This window comes from Penicillium angulare (assembly GCF_028827245.1).
Source record: "Penicillium angulare strain IBT 27051 chromosome Unknown utg000005l_segment0_segment0, whole genome shotgun sequence".
Lineage (NCBI taxonomy): Eukaryota > Fungi > Ascomycota > Eurotiomycetes > Eurotiales > Aspergillaceae > Penicillium > Penicillium angulare.
In genome coordinates this window covers 482224-501781 of record NW_026623164.1, presented here as the reverse complement: position 1 = coordinate 501781, position 19558 = coordinate 482224, and the positions used below count along the sequence as shown (strand labels likewise).

Sequence of the window (19558 nt, the reverse complement as noted above, 5' to 3'; positions counted from 1 at the left end):
AGGGAACCAAGGAAGAGAGAAATGCCCTTCCACGGAGCGAGGCCACCGGGGTGCCTTTAGGCCTCCCTTCCAATTCCATAGTTGATCAAACTTGTTAAGATGTCCATCCCGGCATTCGAACTGCCCCAAATGAGAGAACGGATGTCATGTTCTTCCTTTGTATACCATGTTCCAGTGATGATGAGAAGAGCGGGATAAGTTGTGCATTCTATGAATAATTCATCGTTAGCAAATATTTAGAATTCTGAGGTACAGTTTCTTTGACTTACCTGCCACACCCCCAAGAAATCTCAAAGCCGCCAGCCCAGCAAAGTTCTTCGCGAATGCGATGTGGAGGACCATAATGCCTGGAGATATTCAGCGAAAACGGCCTTCCGTTGAGAAAAAACAATCCTACTGACCCCAAGAGAACATGCAGACGGCCACCGTCGCGCCCAAGCGTGTCTTCTGCAACACACAATTCCCCGGCGCTTCTGCCACCAAGTAGGCAATGTAGAAGATTGAGGTCAGCCCGGCTGCAAATTAATTTCTGAATCTTTACTCCAAAATTGAATTGAACTAACAGGAATGTTGTTGTCCGACTAAGTGAGTGCCTTCTCGGATGCCGAATGTAGCTTGTGTCGAGATTGATGCCTTGTCGGCATATTGAATACCGAAAATGAGCCACATCATAGGCAAAAGCACAAAGTCCATCTTTCTCAAGAGCCTCTTATATTGTTCCTGGGTATAACCATCCTCCGCTGATTGTACAACGTCAGCAGCGGTGATGTTAGGTGATCTTGCCCTCTTCGAAGGAATCGATCGCCTCATCGAGCAGTTCCTGGGCCGTAGGCAAGGTCTTGATATCTTGTGACATTATGGACGAATGTCCCTAAGAAGATGGGGTAAACAAAAAGAACCATGGGAGTGAGTGGGACGAGTGGGTCTTTTATGACTATGACCTCTTATCTACACCGGGCTAGTTCAAGCCAGATCACGGCCTTTTACCTCGAGGAGAGTATTAATGTTCCTTTTTGATATCTCCTTGGCCTTACTTACCTTCGTTATCTTCCAATCGTCCGACCCCATCCTTCCCCAACCAACCATGTCGCCACACAAGCATGATGCTAGTCTGAAGGCCCTTGACCTGTCTCACCATTTGAACACCAGGTCAAAGGGCAGACATCGCAGCCCACTTAAAGATATCCTTCGTTTCATGACTGTGAATGACATGGTCAGCTTAGCAGGAGGTAAGCACTGAGAGCAAGACCCCCCAAGATGTCGAATATAACTGATAAGTTGTGCAGGTCTTCCTCACCCGTCCCTATTCCCAATTTACAGTGCCACTGTCTTCATTTCAAATCCTTCCAAGACGGGGGAAATGAAATTGAGTCTGTCAAATGAACTGACTGACAATCCACTTTCAAGATTTTTGCAGTACGGTAAGTAATTTCAATCCGAATCTTGCTTTTTCAAACTTCAACTCACAAGATACCTCTTTGACTAGGAACGTCTGCTGGAAATGCAGGGTTACGCCAATGGTGTGAGGAATTCACCAGAAAGGTTCACAAGCCGCTTTACGACGACTTTGAAACTCTACTTCATACCGGAAACACTAACGCTTGGAGCAAGGTAGTTGGCCTTCTTTGCGAAGAAGGCGACTACATTCTTTGTGAGAGCCATATCTACCCTTCGGCTCAGGCGTATTGGATTTCTCAGGGAAACCTCGCAGCGCCTGTCGGCCTTGACGAGGAGGGCATTCGAGACGATGCGCTTGAGGAGATCCTTGAAAATTGGGAGGCCACTCACCCTGGGGTCAATCGACCCCACGTCCTCTACCTTGTCAGTGTAGGATCGAATCCTACCGGAGTGACCATGGGTACTGAGCGGCGTCAAAAAATTTACGAGATTTGTGTCAAATTTGGTCAGTGATTTCTTTCCTCTGATGACACTAGTTTCTCGCGCTGATATTTTGCCTTAAAGATGTCATCATCGTAGAGGATGATCCCTATTTCTTCTTGCAGTACCCTGAGTACAATCTGGGTGAAAATGTCGAGGGTCAAGTCATTTCTAATGACAAGTTCCTTGCTTCTATGGTGCCATCCTTCCTCAGGTTCGACTACCAAGGCCGAGTCATTCGTCTTGAATCCTTTAGCAAAACCCTCGCTCCTGGCCTGAGACTGGGATACTTCGTTGCGAATTCCATCTTCACGGAACGACTTCTTCGAGCTAGCGAGGTGGAAACTCAAGACCCATCTGGTATGTCTCAGGCCTTGGTTTACGGCCTTGTGCACCAGTGGGGTACAGATGGCTACCTCATCTGGCTCCAAAACTTACGAATCGAGTACCAGACCCGCCGTGATTGGATCATCAAGGCATTCGCGCAGCAATTCACGCTGAAGCCAGCGGCTGAGGTTCCTGCGATCAGCACCTCCCAGGGCATGGTGGCTCTTATTGAATCAGTCCCAATTTTTTCCTTTGTTCCCCCGACCGGTGGAATGTTCATATGGACGGCCTTTTATTTGGGTCAAAATCCGAATTCCAACAAGATTCGGCTTGACAGCACGATTGAAGATCCGGAACAGTTGTTTGGTCATACCCTTTGGGAGACCCGTGTGGAAGAGTTGGTAAGTTCATATCAGTAGATTTGGATAAAGTCTCGGAATTTATAACTTGAATTTAGGTCTTGCTCACTCCAGGATCTTACTATTACCCGTGGCAAGGTAAAGATAAAGTTAGCACCAAAGCTAGAGGAACGGAACCCGAAATCGTCAACTTCAGATTCTCTTTCTCTATGGCTACTGTGAGTACCATGACTATTGCTTGCAAGGCTTACCATTAACTGACTTGAATCCAGATGGAGGCAATGGAATTGGGAATCTCTCGCCTTGCAAAGGTGGTAAAATCTTCGTGGGAATTAGAATAGAGTGATTGATTCCATGGTTCCTAACCGAATACTACATTTGCGACATCTGCGAAGTAATTTAAGGATGGCGAAGTAGTCCAAACATGAACCTTATTTTACCAAGAGACTTACCTTACTTTAACAAGCCACTTATAGTAACATAGACTATGATTTAAACTCTTCCGTGGACATCGTCGACTAAAATCTCTTGGTCGGTTAGGATGGAAAGGTCGAAGCTCCATGGTCTTCGAGATCCTTCTGGCTGAGTCTCCTCGGATCTCGTCCGAGCTCCATGGTGAGGGGTAAGCTTCTTCTCTTTGCACCGACTAGATTGTGCTAGTTCAAGCGGGGTTATAATAATAAATAGAGTTACCGGTTCAATTTCAAGTGGGACCGCCATTGAGCGATTATATCGGCGCAGGATTCGGTTGATGAAGAAAAAGATCATAGTTCAAATTCACTTTTTATCTCTGTTTAGTTGATTTTCAATGCGTGGAGGCTTGAAAGTATAGATAAAGGTATGCAATTAGTCCTTGTTGGGGTGTAGTCCCATGTCCCTCTTGTTATATTGCATTCTACTACTTATTTATCTGTAGATGTCACCTTGGAAGGTGAATGTCTCTGGAGGCTGTAATCTTTATGGGGAAGTAAGATCGCCGCGTAGTAACTCCTCTACTAATGTATCCGATTCTGAGTATTACTCCCATAGCAAGCCCTCGAATAAAGGTATAGACGGAAATTGAGCATTTCCATTCTTACCACGAGTATTACGCAGTAAACTCTCCAAAATAGACCGGTTTCTACTTGCACCCGGCCATGTCTTCTGAATTTCTAAAAGAATATGGATAGATTTCCGCATTTCTGTTGTTCGGTCTGAAATTTCGTCATCCCTTGCCATATCCACTCTGAATTCGTTAGAATAGGCCGGATCTTGAAACGAGTCTCAATATATCACCTAACATGAGTATTCCCGAAATTGTAAGATATTGAACGCAAATTGCCAAATAATGCGAAGGCGGAAGGGAATCGTGAATAAGCTCAGCTGCTAGATACCACTGATACATTCCGCCGATGGATCATTGTATCTGAAGTTCTCTGGTATCTTGCCCCTGACCTCCAATCCGACAAGTGGCCTACATCATGTCGTCAGAAAAGTGGATAAAGTTGACTTTCGGGCTCCAAATTGAGGATCGGGGCGAGGTAACATACCGATACAGATTCATAATTGTTGCCGAACGTAAGATAAAAACCACGACACTCATAGTGAGATTTGGCCCACTTTGGAGACTATTCGCTGTGGATTTCATTTCGTCCGGAAGCTCTCGAAGCCAATTATCTAGTTCTTGGATTTAATAAATTCACAGTTGGTAAAGCTTGTTCAATGCTTGTGTTGCTTCCGTTTCGATTTTTCATTCTGAAGGATGAATGGAACCGGTGCACCTCCGCCGCAATTTTGTATAACTGTGTAAAGGCGATGAAGCCGGCTATAGGTGATGATAAAGAACTGTTCCATTGGCCTTCTGGACCATGGCCCTGCTCCAAGCTTTCGTTGCTGATGTTTGTTGGTAAGTCGCAGTAACAGTGAGCCACATCTGCCGCCATAGGACGACCGAGGCATATTGAAGATATGCTGTTTCAAGACCCGACAAGAATGATGCATGGCAAACCTTTGGTATATTGCTAGACCACCTACCAGTCAATCCCGAAAATACTCTACCAGACACATCGCGAGTTCTACAGATCCCTAGTATTTCTACGCCTAGTGGTAGTGGTAGTCGAATTTCGGAACAAGATTCGAACGGTCTGTGGCGCATGCCAACTGTGCCTACTTTCACATCCTGGGAATTTATCTTTGGTGAAAACATCGGTAGGATGTCGGGTCGGACTGGACATCAAACGATAGTTATCGACGGTGTTACAGGTACCAACGTTTTTGACAGCCTAATCGTGCCTCGGCCTACAGATGTGTTTCTCGCGTTGTACTTCCAAACTCGATGTGTCTAGCTGACTTGCGCTTCGACTTTTTCACTCACATTTATAATGAGCGAACGTTTAGTCGCCTATCGGACTATAGTTTGGGTGTTGTGCATACCTGGATTCGCGGTGATTAAGCCCTTTCGACGATTATGCGAACTCCAACTGGTTATATAGTCAACGATATCATGCGTGGTGCGTTCCCTCAAGGCACACGGTATGTGTCCCACATCGTTGGCACCGACCAAAATAGCGATGGAGACTGGGACCTTCGATTCCATTATGCGACCTTTTAATAATGCGGCTAACTGTCTGCTGATTGCTAATTTGCTAACTTCATCCTTTACCAATTTGCTAACTTCATCCTTTACCAATTTGCGTCTAGTTAACTACTTCAATATTCTTACACTTAAATTGCTAGCAGCCAATAGGGGTGTTCTGTGGGTTCTTTATGAAAGAGGCCTGGACGCTCACATGAGCACGGATTCATGTTTCACAATTGTCAAACCGTGGGCTAGGGATCTCAAAGGACGCGGAAGCTTGGAAGATATGAAAACAGAGAAAGGCGCCATAGACCAGTGGTAATGTTTTTGACCGCGATAAGATGGTAATACTGCTAGGAAATGAACTTCGAAATCTTGAGCCATACCGTGGCTTGCATTATTCTTTAGGTAAGTATTGGTCTTTGTTTCTGGGAATGCTTTACTGTTCAAAGTCTTAACAAATGATTAGTTCCTGAGATCCTATAGGCTTCGTATCAATATTTCTGGAACTTCCTTCGAGTGTCCAAATCTTAACAGAAAACCAGTTCCTGAGAGCCAACGGGCTGCGCAAAGAGACGTCAAGAATCCGTTTTCGAATACATGTGTGAGAGCAGGGTGATATTGCAAGCTTTTGAAGGATGTATTCTTATGAATCATGTAACATTGTCAATTTCAATCTCCTCTCAGAATGGAATATCTATTGATATTATTATTTATTAAAGAGTGCAGTAGATCACATGATACTAAATTTTGAAGGAGAACATGACCCATTTTATTTTTTAAGAGTCGAAATTGGGGTGCAGAATCATAAAAGAAAAAACACAGAAGTCATAACCTCGCTTGAATGTTTGGAGACTCCTCTATTAGTGTGGCAATACTGCCGGTCTAAGCCTTAATGCCCTTCTCTTCATCATCGCTGAAGGCGTATCTTGAAAAGCGGCGAATGGCCTCACCCTTAAAATAAAAGACATATGGAATGGCACAACAGGCCAGAGCAATAAATGCCAGAAGAGTGCTGGCCCATTGGTATCCCAAACGATCATACATCTGCTCAGTAAACAGAACGGTAGAGGCACCCCACATAGATCGCAGGAATGTCTTGGCGGCAAGGGCCGATGCAGCCTGGTGCTGATAGGTATCAACTATAAAGGATGTTAATATGAAGAAATCGTGAGAGAAGACGAGCGAAGAAAACATACCGAGATAGTTGTTTGCTGAGTTGTACAGGAAAATAAAACCGAATCCGACGGGCCATCCGGCAATACATGGCCCGAACCAATGGACGCCGGGGTATGAGGTCCAGGCAAAGATAAACAGGCCGACAGGGATAAGCCAGCATGACCACATCATCGGAATGAGACGTTTCTCGGCTGGAGGCTTGCCGCCGTATTGCTCAGAGATCTTGAGGTAGTTCTTGTTCACGAATGGTGCACATGCGGCACTCATCAAGACGCCAATAGCCAACGGAATGAACATGAGACCGGTTGACGATGCACTCCAGCCCTTGCCAGCTTGGTAGACAATTGGGTATGCGACGAAGAACATGTATAGTAGACCATATAGCACTGACATATAAATAGCGATGAATAGGACGATAGGCTCCAAAAATAGCAGCTGGAAAGGTCGGAAAAGGAAAACGCGCAGCTTTTGTCCAAGAGGTCGAGGATCAAGCTCAGTCTCGGTAGTAAACTTGGGGTCATTCTCTGTCTTACGCAGCTTAGCTGCTCGCTTCTTGAGAAGGATCGGAGCATATGTCTCGGGGACGGTGAACGTGATCAAGATCCAGGCCACGAATGACAAGATAAGCTGGAGCCAGTAGAGCCACCTCCAGCCACAGTTATCAGCAAGGAAACCACCTGCGAGTGGGCCGATAGCTGGTCCGATAAAGGGAGCGGCACTGAAAGCTGCCATTGGAACACCTCGCTCCTCGTTCCTCCATAGGTCTGCGAGTGTACCTCCGACAAGGGTCATCGGTGCGCTAAAGGCGATACCATCAATCATACGACAAACGATCAGAGTGCCAATGTTCTTTGATACTGCGCATGGAATGACGAAGATCACGGCGAGGAAGAGGGTGACTGCATAAATTGGCCTTCTGCCAAGCATTTCGGACATAGGTGCAAAGACCATTGGACCTAGGGGTATGTTAGTGTGTTTCCTGGATTAATCGAAAGCAAACTTGAAACCGGCTTACCAATGCCAAACCCAACAACGAAGACGGTGACGACAACGAGACTAACTTCGCGAGAGACGCCAAAGTCCTCCGCTGGCCCTGTCAAATCGGCGGTGATAACACTGCTCGCGAATGCAACCACGAAGCAGGTGAAGGCGACAACCATGGTACAGTACCATTTATATAATTTTGACCAGTTCTTCGGGTTTTCAGGATCATCGATCGTGAAAGTCACGAGTTTCCAGTCCTCCAACTGACCGGTGACATTAGATTTGATCGGTCTGATAATTTCGCCAGCACGCGTCTCAGTCGTATATTCACGAAAGTCGGCGCCATCGCTAACTTCTCGAACGGGGAGATCAAGGTAATCGATTCGTTCACCAGTGGAACCCACAGAGACCGTCCGGCTGGTTGGTGCTGTGTGGGTTTGATCTGAGGGAGATGTATTCATACTGCAGTTGTAAAGGTTGGACAGTTCAGGAACGTCTAGTATGTTCCGATGTTTGTATGTCCGAGCTCCCAAGTAAGATAAAGTTGTGAAAGTTTTAAACCCCTGATTGTGAAACATGGATACTTCGGGGGATGTACACGCTTTTATATCACAATGGCTCTGTCATGATGAGAAAATGTTGATAGAAGGCGAGGATATGCGGCATGATCAATTACTGGCTGAGTCCCGAGCATTCTATAGATGAAGACCCACTCTCAGGCATATTTCCTTATATGGCCCGGCTGCGCTAACCGAATGTGGTAATATGCTTCGAAGAGATCGAGTTTAGTCCGAGATAATTGCATGGCTACTGATGTGATTGACTATACAAGAGTTTACTCATTTGGTCTTATCAGATCAGATTTTGTAGGTTGTAGGTTACGCATACCGGTCCTTCATTCACAGTCTACCCCTGGTAGCTGGTAATTTGGTACTAGTAAATAGCTACGGATAGATTTTGAAGCTAGTCTAGATACTGTGATCAAACTTTGGACCGCATCAACTAATCATTCCGAGTTCCAGCTTGGCGTCTTGAATTGCGGGTCTGTCTAGCTTGTCAGGGCTTTTTTCTTCCTTTCATATGCTCGGGTGGAGCATGGGCTTATCTTGATACCCCACGCAGGCTCAGACAGGTTAACTGAGCAAGAAGAGATGGATGACTCAATGTTCTAGACATTAAATGAAACCTAAAATGAGAATCAAGATATACTTCTGGTCATGGGTTTAGATCGACGCCATTCTCGTGAGTATGGACATGCAATGGAGTTTTTCATATGATGAATTCCTGCATGTATAGGGTTATTGGCTTTGGGGTGACGACATATCGAGAATTTTGATTACTCCTTGTGTCGAGAGATAGTTTGAAGGAAGAATTCCACGATGAAGCCAGAGAAAAAAAAAGTTCATGTTGCATGCACATGTGGTCGATGCAGTTTAGATCGTTCGCCTCTGTCCGGAATGTATTACCCTTTCGGGAGTAATGCTCCGGTCCAGATTAGGAAATCTCGAAGACGCCAAGGAAAGACGACTTCGTTGTTCATAGATTGTCCATTTATCAGAGAATTTTCGCGATAGTTTCCACGGATCAAATCTCCATTGAAGGTGTTTCCCATATGTACATTTTCGCTGTGTGAAGTGAAATCTGTGATATTGGAACTAACATGGAAATGCTGGATATCTGGTGGTCTTGAGTACTGTGGTGTTCGTATTACCGAAAATAACATAACATTCCTACTCTGAATGGCGGGTGTGTTGGTCCCTCTTGTAATACAGTTACAAGTCTCCTTGAGTGTCGGCATGCGGGAACAAAAATCATGCCTGATAAATTATTGAGGCGTGACACTGCCTTCATAGAGGTATGTCATCCTTTCACTGACGATCCACTGATAGTACTTTATTCTTACCTCTTATACCCATTAGTATGAGGTCAAAAAACACAAAACCTCAACTTTTTCTATACTATGTGATTGACGTATAGCAACCTTCCGCATTTAGATGCCCCACATCACGTGCCCCGCTAGCTAACGATAAGCAGCGACGATTGCCGGTCTGCGAACCACATCGAATTCAACGCAATTGTTCATCCATCACACTACCGGCTCAAATCATGGACTAGCCCGAGCACCTGATAATCTTGCTAATAAGAAAGGGGCTGTCTGTGGAAATTGTGAATTTCGGAGCTGCCGCCAACCACCGACTTGGCCATCGGTGAACAGTCGCATCGACGCGCATCCAAACCCACCGCCCGATAAATCGAAAAGCCCCGATCGAACGCAATGGAGCATATGAAAAATACAAGGGCGTCGCCATATACGGCATCGAATTCAATTTCCCCCTCCGAGGTGCCTGGAGCACCCGGCAGATCTGTTTCCGACCTACCGCAGTCCCAAGTTGACGCCATTATTCGCACCAAACGGAAAGCCCGTGAGCCAAAAGCTTGTTATCCATGCCATGCGCGCAAGGTGAAGTGTGATCGGAATCTTCCATGCGACGGCTGCGTCAAACGCGACCATGCAGATCTCTGTTCTTATGAACGTCCCTCTAAAAAGCGATCTCAGGCTTTTCACGAGAGCCCTGTTGGAAGCAGCTCTGCCTCTGCCAACATAGACCACTTTGCGCAGTATGGTTATGATGACAGTACCACGAATATGAAGTACGAGCCCATGTCTGTACCGACCCGATCGAATGGAGCCAACGCAGGTGGCCGGGTCTCGATTGCGCGAGACGAATGGGAGAATGTGCGTAACCGGCTTCGGGAAATGGAATCGACTATATCGAATCTACGCATGGGTCTTGAACGGGCTGAAGAGGGACCTGCAGTGGCGGCAGAATCCGGAAGTGTACAGAGCGGCGATGTGGGTTCCCGTTCCAAGGGTAACTCCCCAGATCGCGAGGGTATTCATGCAGCAAATACTCTTGGCAAGGGAACTATTCATTTGGGGTCACGCTCCGTTTTGGCTTATATCCTTAATAACAAAACTGGGACGGATCAGCTTTCGGCTCTAATGGAAGGCGGAATATTGCCCAAGTTGGGACTTGACAACGAATCTGCGACCTATCCGTTTGTGGATTTGTGGTCGTCGGATATGTCAACTTTTGACATAAGCGCAGTTTGCAGTGCGCTCCCGACAGATCAGCAATGTAGAGAGTAAGCTCTATACGCTTTGAAATTTCGACCACTTCTAACAGTGTGTCTATAGGTTCTTTTACTATTACAGGGACATCGCGGGCGCGATATATCCCGTCGTCGAAGATGTTCAAGGATTTGAAAACGATCTTGAATTGCTTTTGCAAACCAGGATCACTTCAGGTGGAGTCTATCGAGAAGACGCCGACGAGGCACAAAATCCTTTCGGAGTGAGTATTCCTTACTTGGGCTTATTGTTCGCTATTTTGGCATCTGGGTGCCAATCATCAGACCTTGGAAGCAAAGATCGAGAATTGACTTCTCAAGTCTACGGTATGTGTTGAAAATCTCAGACGGGGAGTACTCTTACTAATTACAATATAGTGTGCTGTTCTTACCAATGCCTCCGTATGTCGAATTTCTTATCCCAACCAACAGTCGAAGCAATCCAAACGCTCCTCGTGATTGGAAATGTCCTGTCTTACAATATGAATCCTGGAATCTCATATGTTTTGTTGGGAATGACTCTTCGAATGGGGCTGGCCCTCGGTCTACACGTCGAGTCCAGCAAATTCCAGTCGCTAGAGAAGTATCGTCGCCGCTATGTTTGGTAAGTACTTCCCCACATGAGATTGGCCCGCGTTTTCTTAACTAACATCTACAGGTGGTCCATGGCTTGGCAAGATAGCCATTTCTCTCTCTCCTACGATCGCCCCTCTACCACTGCCGTCAGTCAACCAGAAATACCATATGTTGACGGCTCCAGGCCAGGAAACCTGTCGTATTTTGAAACTCTTTGTCAGGTCATATCGCTAGCTCTTGAGGTTGTTCGTATTCGCATGCTCAGCCCTCACGAGCAAATATCATTCGACAGCATCCAAGGCTACAAGGAACGAATCCGAGATGTCATGGTCAAGGCAAAACCTGCTCTACGTGATGCCAAGCTATGCACCACGTTAACAGAACATTTGGAGCGGATTGTATTGAAATTGCACTCATCCTACATTTCCTCCGAGCTCTGCCGGCCAGCGCTCAAACCATCAATTGATCCAAATGACTCGGATACAGCTAGCATGCGCAGGGATTGCGTATCCAATCTAATGACCACGGTGGAAGCCTATATCGAGCTCCATAATGTCAGCACTCACGCTGCTCGATCATGGATTGCATTACAACGAGCAATCAGTTCTGCTTTCTTGCTAGCGGTTATTGAAGAGGCTAAATCTGATCCAAACGTATGGCACCTTTTGCGACAACTGGAGGGTATCATTGCCCAGCGAGCTAGCAACGAGAGAGCCTATGATACCGATGATCCTGCTACTGGTAACATGAACACTACAGCCCAGGTGATGGGTAGCTATGATCCCATTACGGGCACAACGAATCCCCCGGCCTATGTTGCACCTGTTATGGATCCTACGTCCCCTGCTGTCGCCCCTGAAGCACAAACTCAATGGGCAAAGTCGCTCGCGAAAACCCACCGGGCCCTTCAGAAGCTTCTTGTGGCGTTTGGAAACCAACACCAGCGATCCAGAAATTCTCGCAGTCCCGCATACATGTCTCAATCTAATCCAAACCCACCCGCGATGGCCATGGGTGCATATGGAGCTCCTGGCTCGGCTGGTATGACACCAAGTGTTGCATCTCTTCCACCCCCAACACCAGAAAGCTCGGGCAGTGGTGAATGGACACTGCCTAACATCATGGATCGTGCACAGGAATACATCCACCCGCCCCTTTGGGGTTAGATACTTTGATTTTGTCGGTCTGTTTGTTTCGGCGCGAGGGGGGGCATTTCTCTGGCGTTGATTATTTCCCGGTTCCCGTACTGCATACGGTGTTCTTGTCTTGGCCTAGGTGCATTTCGAGGGTCATCTCGTTCATAAATCAGCGAACATATTTCATGAACTTTATGTTGCCTATAGTCATTTACTAATATATCAGTTATCAAACGCGAACAATCGTCGTCTCAAGAATTGATACTCTGGCATTTACCCAAATATTCACATGACTCTTTCGCCCAATTGAATTCAAGCACTTCGCGCTGATCGATGTAGCCCAATCTACCAGCATCAAATTTTCTATATACACGCAACGTTTCTAGACATCACCCTTGCTAAATCCAATACATCTACCTTGCTGGCTGCAGTTGACCAACGCATTCTCCAAACCCAACCCCGGAAGTTGATCCGCCAGCTACTGCTGTCATACGAACAGTATCCCAATCTTGCAACATGTGTCTCTTTTCTCCATTATCCAGAGCCAATGGTTCCTTGCCACCACTTGTGATTTCCAGGAGGCAACCCATGCTCCTTTCATCAGGGCCGCTAATTGTGCCTGTGCCCAGGATATCTCCAGTTCGAAGATCGGCCCCACTACTGGCAAGGTGGGCACACATTTGCCGGCCGCTCCAGTGTAAGTCCTGGAGTTTTGACTCGCTGACAGTCGTCACTTGATCTTCAATGATCAATTCCACCTTGAAATCAATCTCGTAACTGGATTTCACCACATCTTCCAGGTGACTGGCGAGTACGGCTTCTGCTTTGGGTCCTGGCGTGGCGAAGGGAGCTAGAGCATCAAGCGTGACAATCCAAGGCGAAATACTTGTTCCAAATGCTTTGCCATTCAAGGGACCCAGTGGGATCATCTCGCAACCTTGGATATCCCGAGCTAGTTAAAAATATCAGCGCTTATCCACCAACAGTATATTTTCTTTTGGGAAAACTCGCCACTCCAATCATTCAAAATAACTGCACCGAAGATATTTTCATCTGCATCCTTCGCATTCACCCCTTCCAAACGTGAAACTCCTTGGCCGACAATGAATCCCATCTCCAATTCCCAATCCATCACCCTTGACGGCCCGTATATAATCGGTTTCTTCTCTGAAGTCGAGGTGCGATCGAAGAAATGTCCCTTCGGCCGGATGATGGGAGTACCCGAAACCACTATCGTGCTAGCGCGACCGCTATATCCGATTGGGAAGTTGAAGAATCCGGGCGGAGGTCTCTCGTCATTGATAATTGCTTTTCCTGCTCTTTGGACATGGTGGAGACTACACGAGAAGTCTTCCGGGTTGATGCGGGTCAGATCTGGATTTGCGATCGAATGTAAAAGATGACATTACATACCTGTGAAGCCGCCTACGGCGACGGGCAAATGGAGAGTGACATCTCGAACATCCTGTATACTGTTCTGTGGCAATTCCTCTTTTAATGCAGTTTGAAGGATTTTCCGTACTTCACGGTGAAGTTGTTTGGATAGCGCGGCATACTCGTTTAAAACTGGTTTGTTGAACACATCTTTAGGTAGACCCGAGACTTTTGCGAAAACGCCAGACTGATGTAGTACATCTAAGAAGATGACATTGTTCTGTAAGCGAGTCACGCATTGTGGATTTGGGTGACATGTAGATGATGCGACTCCAAATGGAATATTGGCCAGCGAGAAATGGCTGCTATACTCTGGTGATGTCATATTGAAATATCTATAGATTCCAATGAATGTTCTTCTTTTTGTTACTTTCAATGAACATGGAATAGGCCTATTGTAAATACAAATGCAGGTGACAAGGGGGCCTTATTATCTACATCCCCCACCATCCCGAGTCAGCTGCGGGGATCCAGCAACCTTCTATTTCACGCATCGCGGAAGCGGGGAGTTTCAGTCCACATTCCGAAATACTTCCAACGCCTTCTGTCACAAACGAGGGAAAAAAATTGATAAATTGTCAGATGTGGTATTTCCAGATCGCAGAAGTCCTCAAGTGAGTGATTTTCTTGTACTCTCTTCCTGGGTTGAATGGGGATAAACAACGGAAATCCCTGTAACTTCAGACCCGATTCACATACCGCCGGATGCTTCATTTGCATTAAACAAGACTCGAACCTTGGGAATTGTGTCAAGATGCTCAAATGGGCGCATGCGGAAGTATCGACGTGATACAACGTCGGTCTGATATTCACCGCGATGCCCGTCTAGCCTTTTGAATTTGAGCCGCTGTGTTTGGGCGAAGTAAGCCCAAACGCAGCCACTCCCAAGGTTTAAATCTGGAATCCTTTCTGTTAATCGATCTCAGGGTTGAAAACTAAAATATCGCAAGCTCATTGTCACTCGAAGAAAAAAAGATAACCGAACCTTCGTACGCCATTCATTCCACCGAGTCAAAATCATAATCGATTTTCTGGTCGTTGGCAATAGCGATCATGGCTTCCGAATCTCAGAATCAGTACTTTAAAGTCGCAGTTTTAGTTTATGAAGCTGCCGATCTTCTCGATTTTACAGGTCCGATGGAAGTCCTGTCTCATGCCCTGCATAATCATAACCCGGATGATCCCGATCCAATGTTCACAATCGAAACGATTGCTCGAGCACCCATTATTCGCTCAAGTTGCTCACTCACTGTTAAGGTCGACAAAGTTATCGAAGATGCGGTCAAAGATCTGGCGGAGTACGACATCCTAGTCGTTCCTGGTGCACCACCATCTGTGGTCCAACCTCTGCTCGAGAGTAATTCTGCAGAAGTGGATGTAATCCGCAGATTTGCAACTCTCACTCGGTCACCATCGCAAAACCCACGCTACCTGCTCTCTGTCTGTACTGGTGCTCTCTTGCTTGGTGGCGCGGGCATTCTTGCTGGCATGACTGTTACCACGCATCATCGTGCAGTTGATGTGCTGCGGGATGTATGCGCACGGTTCAATGAGAAAACCGACCCCTCGACTACTGTGGTGCATAAGCGGTACATCGATGGTGGTTACATGGTCGGGGATACTGTTCGTCTGGTTACGGCTGGCGGTGTGAGCTCAGGTATCGATGCCACGTTCCATATCGTGCGTGAGCTGGCGGGTTCCGACATGGCTGCCTTTGTGTCCCGGTTGATGGAATATGATTGGACCGAGCTTAAGAAGTAAAAGGGTTTTTTTTGGGTTGAAGGGGTTACTTAAGTAAAACGATCTTTCGTAACCAGTTGTCTAGAACTTCCCGATTCAGTGCTTTTTTCATTGACTTTCGTGTTGTTCGTGCTTATACTGGGAATGTTGAAGTTGCAGCGAGTGTCAAGTTTTGAACGCAATATTCAATGTTTGTTTACATCTATCTGTCTCCATCTATGAATTCTTCAATTCATGTATGCCTCTTCCCGCGTGAACCATAGCAGTTTTCCAAATGTAGATAACATTTTGGCTCTATTTTATTCCAAATATTTCGGCTTTCTTTTTGCGAACCCTTCAAAATTGAAAAGAACCGCTTCCTTCTTCATTCGGACATTGCCCTGCCGCAACCACATAAGTCGCCATCGTTTAAGGAAACTATAACGTCTCAGGTGACTTAACGTTACACTCTACATATGTACTACACGGTATCTATTTCATTTCTTGAGATTTGACTTTCTGGTTCTTCCTACTCTGCGAGCTAGGTCCTCGAACCGACCCGGACAACAGCGTCGGGTTTGGCGCTTTTGGCGCAAAACTATGCCGAGATCGTCACTTGTGGCACATCCATGCAAATCTAGTCATCTTGGAATGGCACATTTCTACGGTGAGTTGTAAAGTTGCTGGGACTATCCTGTCTAGCCTCTTTCTTCATTAACTCGTATACAACCTTCGCTGACACATATCGAGATGATATCGCTGGTTCGTCCTCGGTCCCTTAATGCCTCAGCAGAAGCTTGAGACTAAGCTCACTCCTTATTTATGTTTTCATGCTTTGGGCGCTTTGGACATCCATTCAAACAAACTCGAAGAGACCCACCCACTGCCAAAGTTGTACAGAACCAATGACGACCTGTTTCTTCAGGCCGTCTAGGTTCAGCTACAATCCCGATGTCTGAGTCCGCAACAGATGATACAGTCATCTGGCAGAGTATCCTCGGGTGCCGACATCACACCGAGGTATTTATTTTCCGTTTTCTTGAACTCTCTTTCGCTGGTTATATAGTATCGCCATGTGGTTCTGGAGAACCTTATGAAGCGAGCTACCCTCGAGACTCAAGCAATCAAAACTTGAATCCCTTTGACTCAACTTCGAAGGAAAACATAACTATTCCTTCCCATCTTCCTTCACTACCTATTTACAATCTAGCTGTTATTCAACCATACACAACTTGGTCGGTGCAACCTTAGATCCCCAATTTTCAATTCCGGTCACCATGGTTGCCCTAACAACTTTCGTCGACACTACCACCACCTTATACCCGGAAAATCCGACCATGAATGCCTTTGGTCATAAGGAACAATTTCATTCTAGTAGTCATGTGGCGAAAATTAACGATCCAACGGACTTGGCAACTTCTTCCGCTTCCGCCAGGGCTGACCCCCTGGCGGATACTGTAGTCGTTACCGCAAACGGCAACGGCTTGACAAAACTACATGAAGACGGTGCGAATAACAAAATAACAACCACTTTCATCTCTGAAATCCCCTCAAATGAGCGCAATATGGAATTTGATATTTTGAAGATCATTGAAAGTTATGGTGTTGATCATGAGAAGACTGGTGAGTCGTGGAAGGGGCTCGAATCCTTTGTCTCCACTGTTATGGGGCAGGTCGAGAGAGAGGAGCCGATCCGCATGATTCTTCCTGCTTTCCCATTTAAATCGCCGAATGCTCACGACAAGGTATTGGGTATTTTACCTGACCTTGGAGAAGAATTGGCTCTCGCTCATTTGAATGGTTTGTGTGAGAATATTGGACAGGTATATAAACCCGGCGCGGATGTATACATTAGCTCGGATGGACTGGTTTACAATGGTAAGCTTCAAAAGTGATCCTTCTAATTGAATTATTTCTACATGTTCATGTTTTTGAGACTGGTTTTAATGCTTTTTCTTAGATATTCTTGGAGTTCCAGATGAAGTTGTCTGGGAGTATGGAGAGACTTTACGCCACATGGCCATAGAAAAGGGCCTTACTCATGTGAAATTCATCCGTCTTTTCGAGCTTCTAGAGCATCCATGGTTTAAGTCCAGCACTCCAGAAGGTGCTAAAGCATATTACATGGCTCATGCCTGCTGTCTACGCCGTGAACTTATGTTTGTCTTCGGGGATCCAACCTTCAATGCCGATGAAGCAATCAAGACAGATAATGACACCTGTCTGACATATCGCGGGTACATTAAATTCTTGACAAAGGACCTTGAGCATCAGGAACACGCCAAATCAATCTCCAAGCGTGGCCGGCAAACCCAGATCGCTCATATTGCCCGTCAGATGATTATCCGCGGGAAGATGTTCGCAGCTGCTATCCGTGCCAACCGTAAGGACTATGTGCGTTTATCGATTCACGATTCAGCCGGCGAGAAAAAGCTGTCGGTATCATTGATTCCACAGGCTCGTGGGACGCTAGGTTTTACTCCATGGCATGCATCTGTGGCTATCGCACTTGATGGATCATATCGTACTGTTCATGCCGAAGATGTTCGCGAGACACATGATCTAATTTACAAGAACGGACGACCTTACTATTTCCGTGAAAAGTCCGAACTGTTCGACTGGGCTGCTGACGGTCTATCTGTCAAGTTCGAACACTTATATCCATGCGGTCTTATCATTCGCCCTGCTGATATTGACAATGTTAACCCCCCGCCATCTATCAGTGCTATCCCCATGCACAAAGTCCGAAAACTATCGAATGGAATGTCGCCTATCATTCTGCGCGGATTTGGAGAAACACTTGAGGAAGATCTATACGTCAAAGCTGGCGAGGAGCTCGGCAAGATTGTTCAATGGAGCTTCGGACTAATTCAAAAAGTGCGCGACGCAGGCCGCTCAGATAGATTAGGAAATAACGTTACCTCGAATGAAGCCATGCCCATGCATTTCGACGGCATGTTCAAATTCGAAGAAGTCACCGATCCTGTTACGGGAGAAACAAAGAAAGTTCAAAGGCCGCCCGGCTATCAATTCTTTACTTGTCCCGCCACCGCTCCGAAGGGAAGTGGTTATACACTGTTCGCTAGCTCCCGGCTCCTTTTCAGATATCTTCCTCTGCCGTGGAATGCTGAACGTCTTCAGAAAGTCACCTGGGCTATGAATAATGATGGATTCTGGGATGCCAAGCTGAAGAATCTCCCGTTGACTGTGACACACCCTGTTTCCGGGCTGCCGTGCGTTCGCTGGCACCAGCCGTGGGATTCTACGAAGACAAAGTTTTCAACTTGCGATGTGACCATTGAAAATGATGATGCGGAGTTAGTTCAGGTTATTGATCGCGTTACATATGACCATCGAGTTTGTCTTCGGTTTGAGTGGGAGAAAGGGGATCTTTTGATCAGTGATAATACTGCCATGCTTCATACCCGGACTGGCTATATTTCTGATTGCAATCGCGAACTTTGGCGTATTCATTTTGACTGAACTTATATAACACTCTGACTTTATTTTTTGTTCCCAGCCATGTTTCTTTCTTCAAAAACTATCATTACAGCTTGACAATTGTCTTTGTGTTCATTTATCTAGCCTATGCAAACCAAATTGCGATGTCTTCGAAGTTATCGCCCAAGTATCCAAACATAGAGGCTCAAATTCTAGATAGAAGTATTCACTCTGAACCTTAATCATTCGGGTTATTTCCTTTTGTATCTACTGGCCACACGTCGGAATGGCTAGTGCTGGGAGGAGCTTTCAGCACAGTTGCATACTGAGTAAATTTCCCGAGTAGCACAAGAGTAACATAAGGAGACTTTTGACAAATACTCAAAAGTTAACCTGGATAACAATTCTCAAGTTTTCTTCTAGCCGAAATATAGATCAACGGATGAAACACAGTACATGGATGTACTTTCTGAACAAAGTAGGTCTAAAGAAATCATGCAGCTACATTTGTCCTGTTCCTGATTTGTTATATGAAAATTCTTCAACTTAAGAGTACTGAGTACTCGTTGGCTAATTCACAGGCTTGATGTCTGCTCAATTTGAACCCCCAAAATTCAATTGATCTTCCACGCATGGCCAGAAATTAGGAAGAAAGGATAGTCCTTGCGAGGTGAATGTGAGGAATGGTTCGGCCTCAGGCTTTGGTCTCCAAGTGGCAAGGGATACCATTGGCATCAGCAAATCGGCCTCTGCCACAGTATATGACGGCAGACTCCATTCAGGGTGCTATCAGTTCGAATAAGCAGCCATCAAGAAGGAATGCACCACCAGCGCAA

The 19558-nt window shown here is 46.1% G+C and overlaps 10 protein-coding genes across 10 annotated transcripts; 7 read left to right on the top strand and 3 right to left on the bottom strand.

The window, feature by feature from the left end:
* Window positions 1-56: 56 nt before the first annotated feature.
* On the bottom strand, window positions 57-693 carry N7478_007581 (uncharacterized protein; the record flags this gene model as incomplete). The annotated part of the gene is made up of 4 exons (XM_056923795.1): window positions 57-208; window positions 270-347; window positions 402-515; window positions 564-693. 4 exons carry the CDS (start codon window positions 691-693, stop codon window positions 57-59), a joined length of 474 nt encoding a protein of 157 aa, XP_056776521.1.
* Window positions 694-1084: 391 nt separating this feature from the next.
* N7478_007580 (PLP-dependent transferase) lies at window positions 1085-2905 on the top strand (the record flags this gene model as incomplete). The annotated part of the gene is made up of 6 exons (XM_056923794.1): window positions 1085-1229; window positions 1287-1421; window positions 1508-1903; window positions 1963-2606; window positions 2663-2782; window positions 2837-2905. The coding sequence occupies 6 exons, from the start codon at window positions 1085-1087 to the stop codon at window positions 2903-2905; spliced, it is 1509 nt and encodes a 502-aa protein (XP_056776520.1).
* A 1119-nt stretch (window positions 2906-4024) lies between these two features.
* N7478_007579 (uncharacterized protein) lies at window positions 4025-4888 on the top strand (the record flags this gene model as incomplete). The annotated part of the gene is made up of 3 exons (XM_056923793.1): window positions 4025-4121; window positions 4249-4441; window positions 4525-4888. 3 exons carry the CDS (start codon window positions 4025-4027, stop codon window positions 4886-4888), a joined length of 654 nt encoding a protein of 217 aa, XP_056776519.1.
* Window positions 4889-5010: 122 nt separating this feature from the next.
* N7478_007578 (uncharacterized protein) lies at window positions 5011-5443 on the top strand (the record flags this gene model as incomplete). The annotated part of the gene is made up of 2 exons (XM_056923792.1): window positions 5011-5075; window positions 5290-5443. 2 exons carry the CDS (start codon window positions 5011-5013, stop codon window positions 5441-5443), a joined length of 219 nt encoding a protein of 72 aa, XP_056776518.1.
* Window positions 5444-6006: 563 nt separating this feature from the next.
* N7478_007577 (MFS transporter) lies at window positions 6007-7745 on the bottom strand (the record flags this gene model as incomplete). The annotated part of the gene is made up of 3 exons (XM_056923791.1): window positions 6007-6263; window positions 6321-7256; window positions 7316-7745. 3 exons carry the CDS (start codon window positions 7743-7745, stop codon window positions 6007-6009), a joined length of 1623 nt encoding a protein of 540 aa, XP_056776517.1.
* Window positions 7746-9097: 1352 nt separating this feature from the next.
* Window positions 9098-9399, top strand: N7478_007576 (uncharacterized protein; the record flags this gene model as incomplete). The annotated part of the gene is made up of 2 exons (XM_056923790.1): window positions 9098-9139; window positions 9262-9399. The coding sequence occupies 2 exons, from the start codon at window positions 9098-9100 to the stop codon at window positions 9397-9399; spliced, it is 180 nt and encodes a 59-aa protein (XP_056776516.1).
* A 160-nt stretch (window positions 9400-9559) lies between these two features.
* On the top strand, window positions 9560-12158 carry N7478_007575 (putative C6 transcription factor; the record flags this gene model as incomplete). The annotated part of the gene is made up of 4 exons (XM_056923789.1): window positions 9560-10431; window positions 10484-10743; window positions 10795-11020; window positions 11075-12158. 4 exons carry the CDS (start codon window positions 9560-9562, stop codon window positions 12156-12158), a joined length of 2442 nt encoding a protein of 813 aa, XP_056776515.1.
* Window positions 12159-12541: 383 nt separating this feature from the next.
* N7478_007574 (fumarylacetoacetate hydrolase family protein) lies at window positions 12542-13887 on the bottom strand (the record flags this gene model as incomplete). Its single annotated transcript, XM_056923788.1, has 3 exons — window positions 12542-13080; window positions 13167-13502; window positions 13542-13887. The coding sequence occupies 3 exons, from the start codon at window positions 13885-13887 to the stop codon at window positions 12542-12544; spliced, it is 1221 nt and encodes a 406-aa protein (XP_056776514.1).
* A 728-nt stretch (window positions 13888-14615) lies between these two features.
* xanA (isonitrile hydratase-like protein xanA) lies at window positions 14616-15323 on the top strand (the record flags this gene model as incomplete). Its single annotated transcript, XM_056923787.1, has 1 exon — window positions 14616-15323. The coding sequence occupies one exon, from the start codon at window positions 14616-14618 to the stop codon at window positions 15321-15323; it is 708 nt and encodes a 235-aa protein (XP_056776513.1).
* A 1235-nt stretch (window positions 15324-16558) lies between these two features.
* xanB (isocyanide synthase xanB) lies at window positions 16559-18764 on the top strand (the record flags this gene model as incomplete). Its single annotated transcript, XM_056923786.1, has 2 exons — window positions 16559-17159; window positions 17242-18764. 2 exons carry the CDS (start codon window positions 16559-16561, stop codon window positions 18762-18764), a joined length of 2124 nt encoding a protein of 707 aa, XP_056776512.1.
* Window positions 18765-19558: the final 794 nt, after the last annotated feature.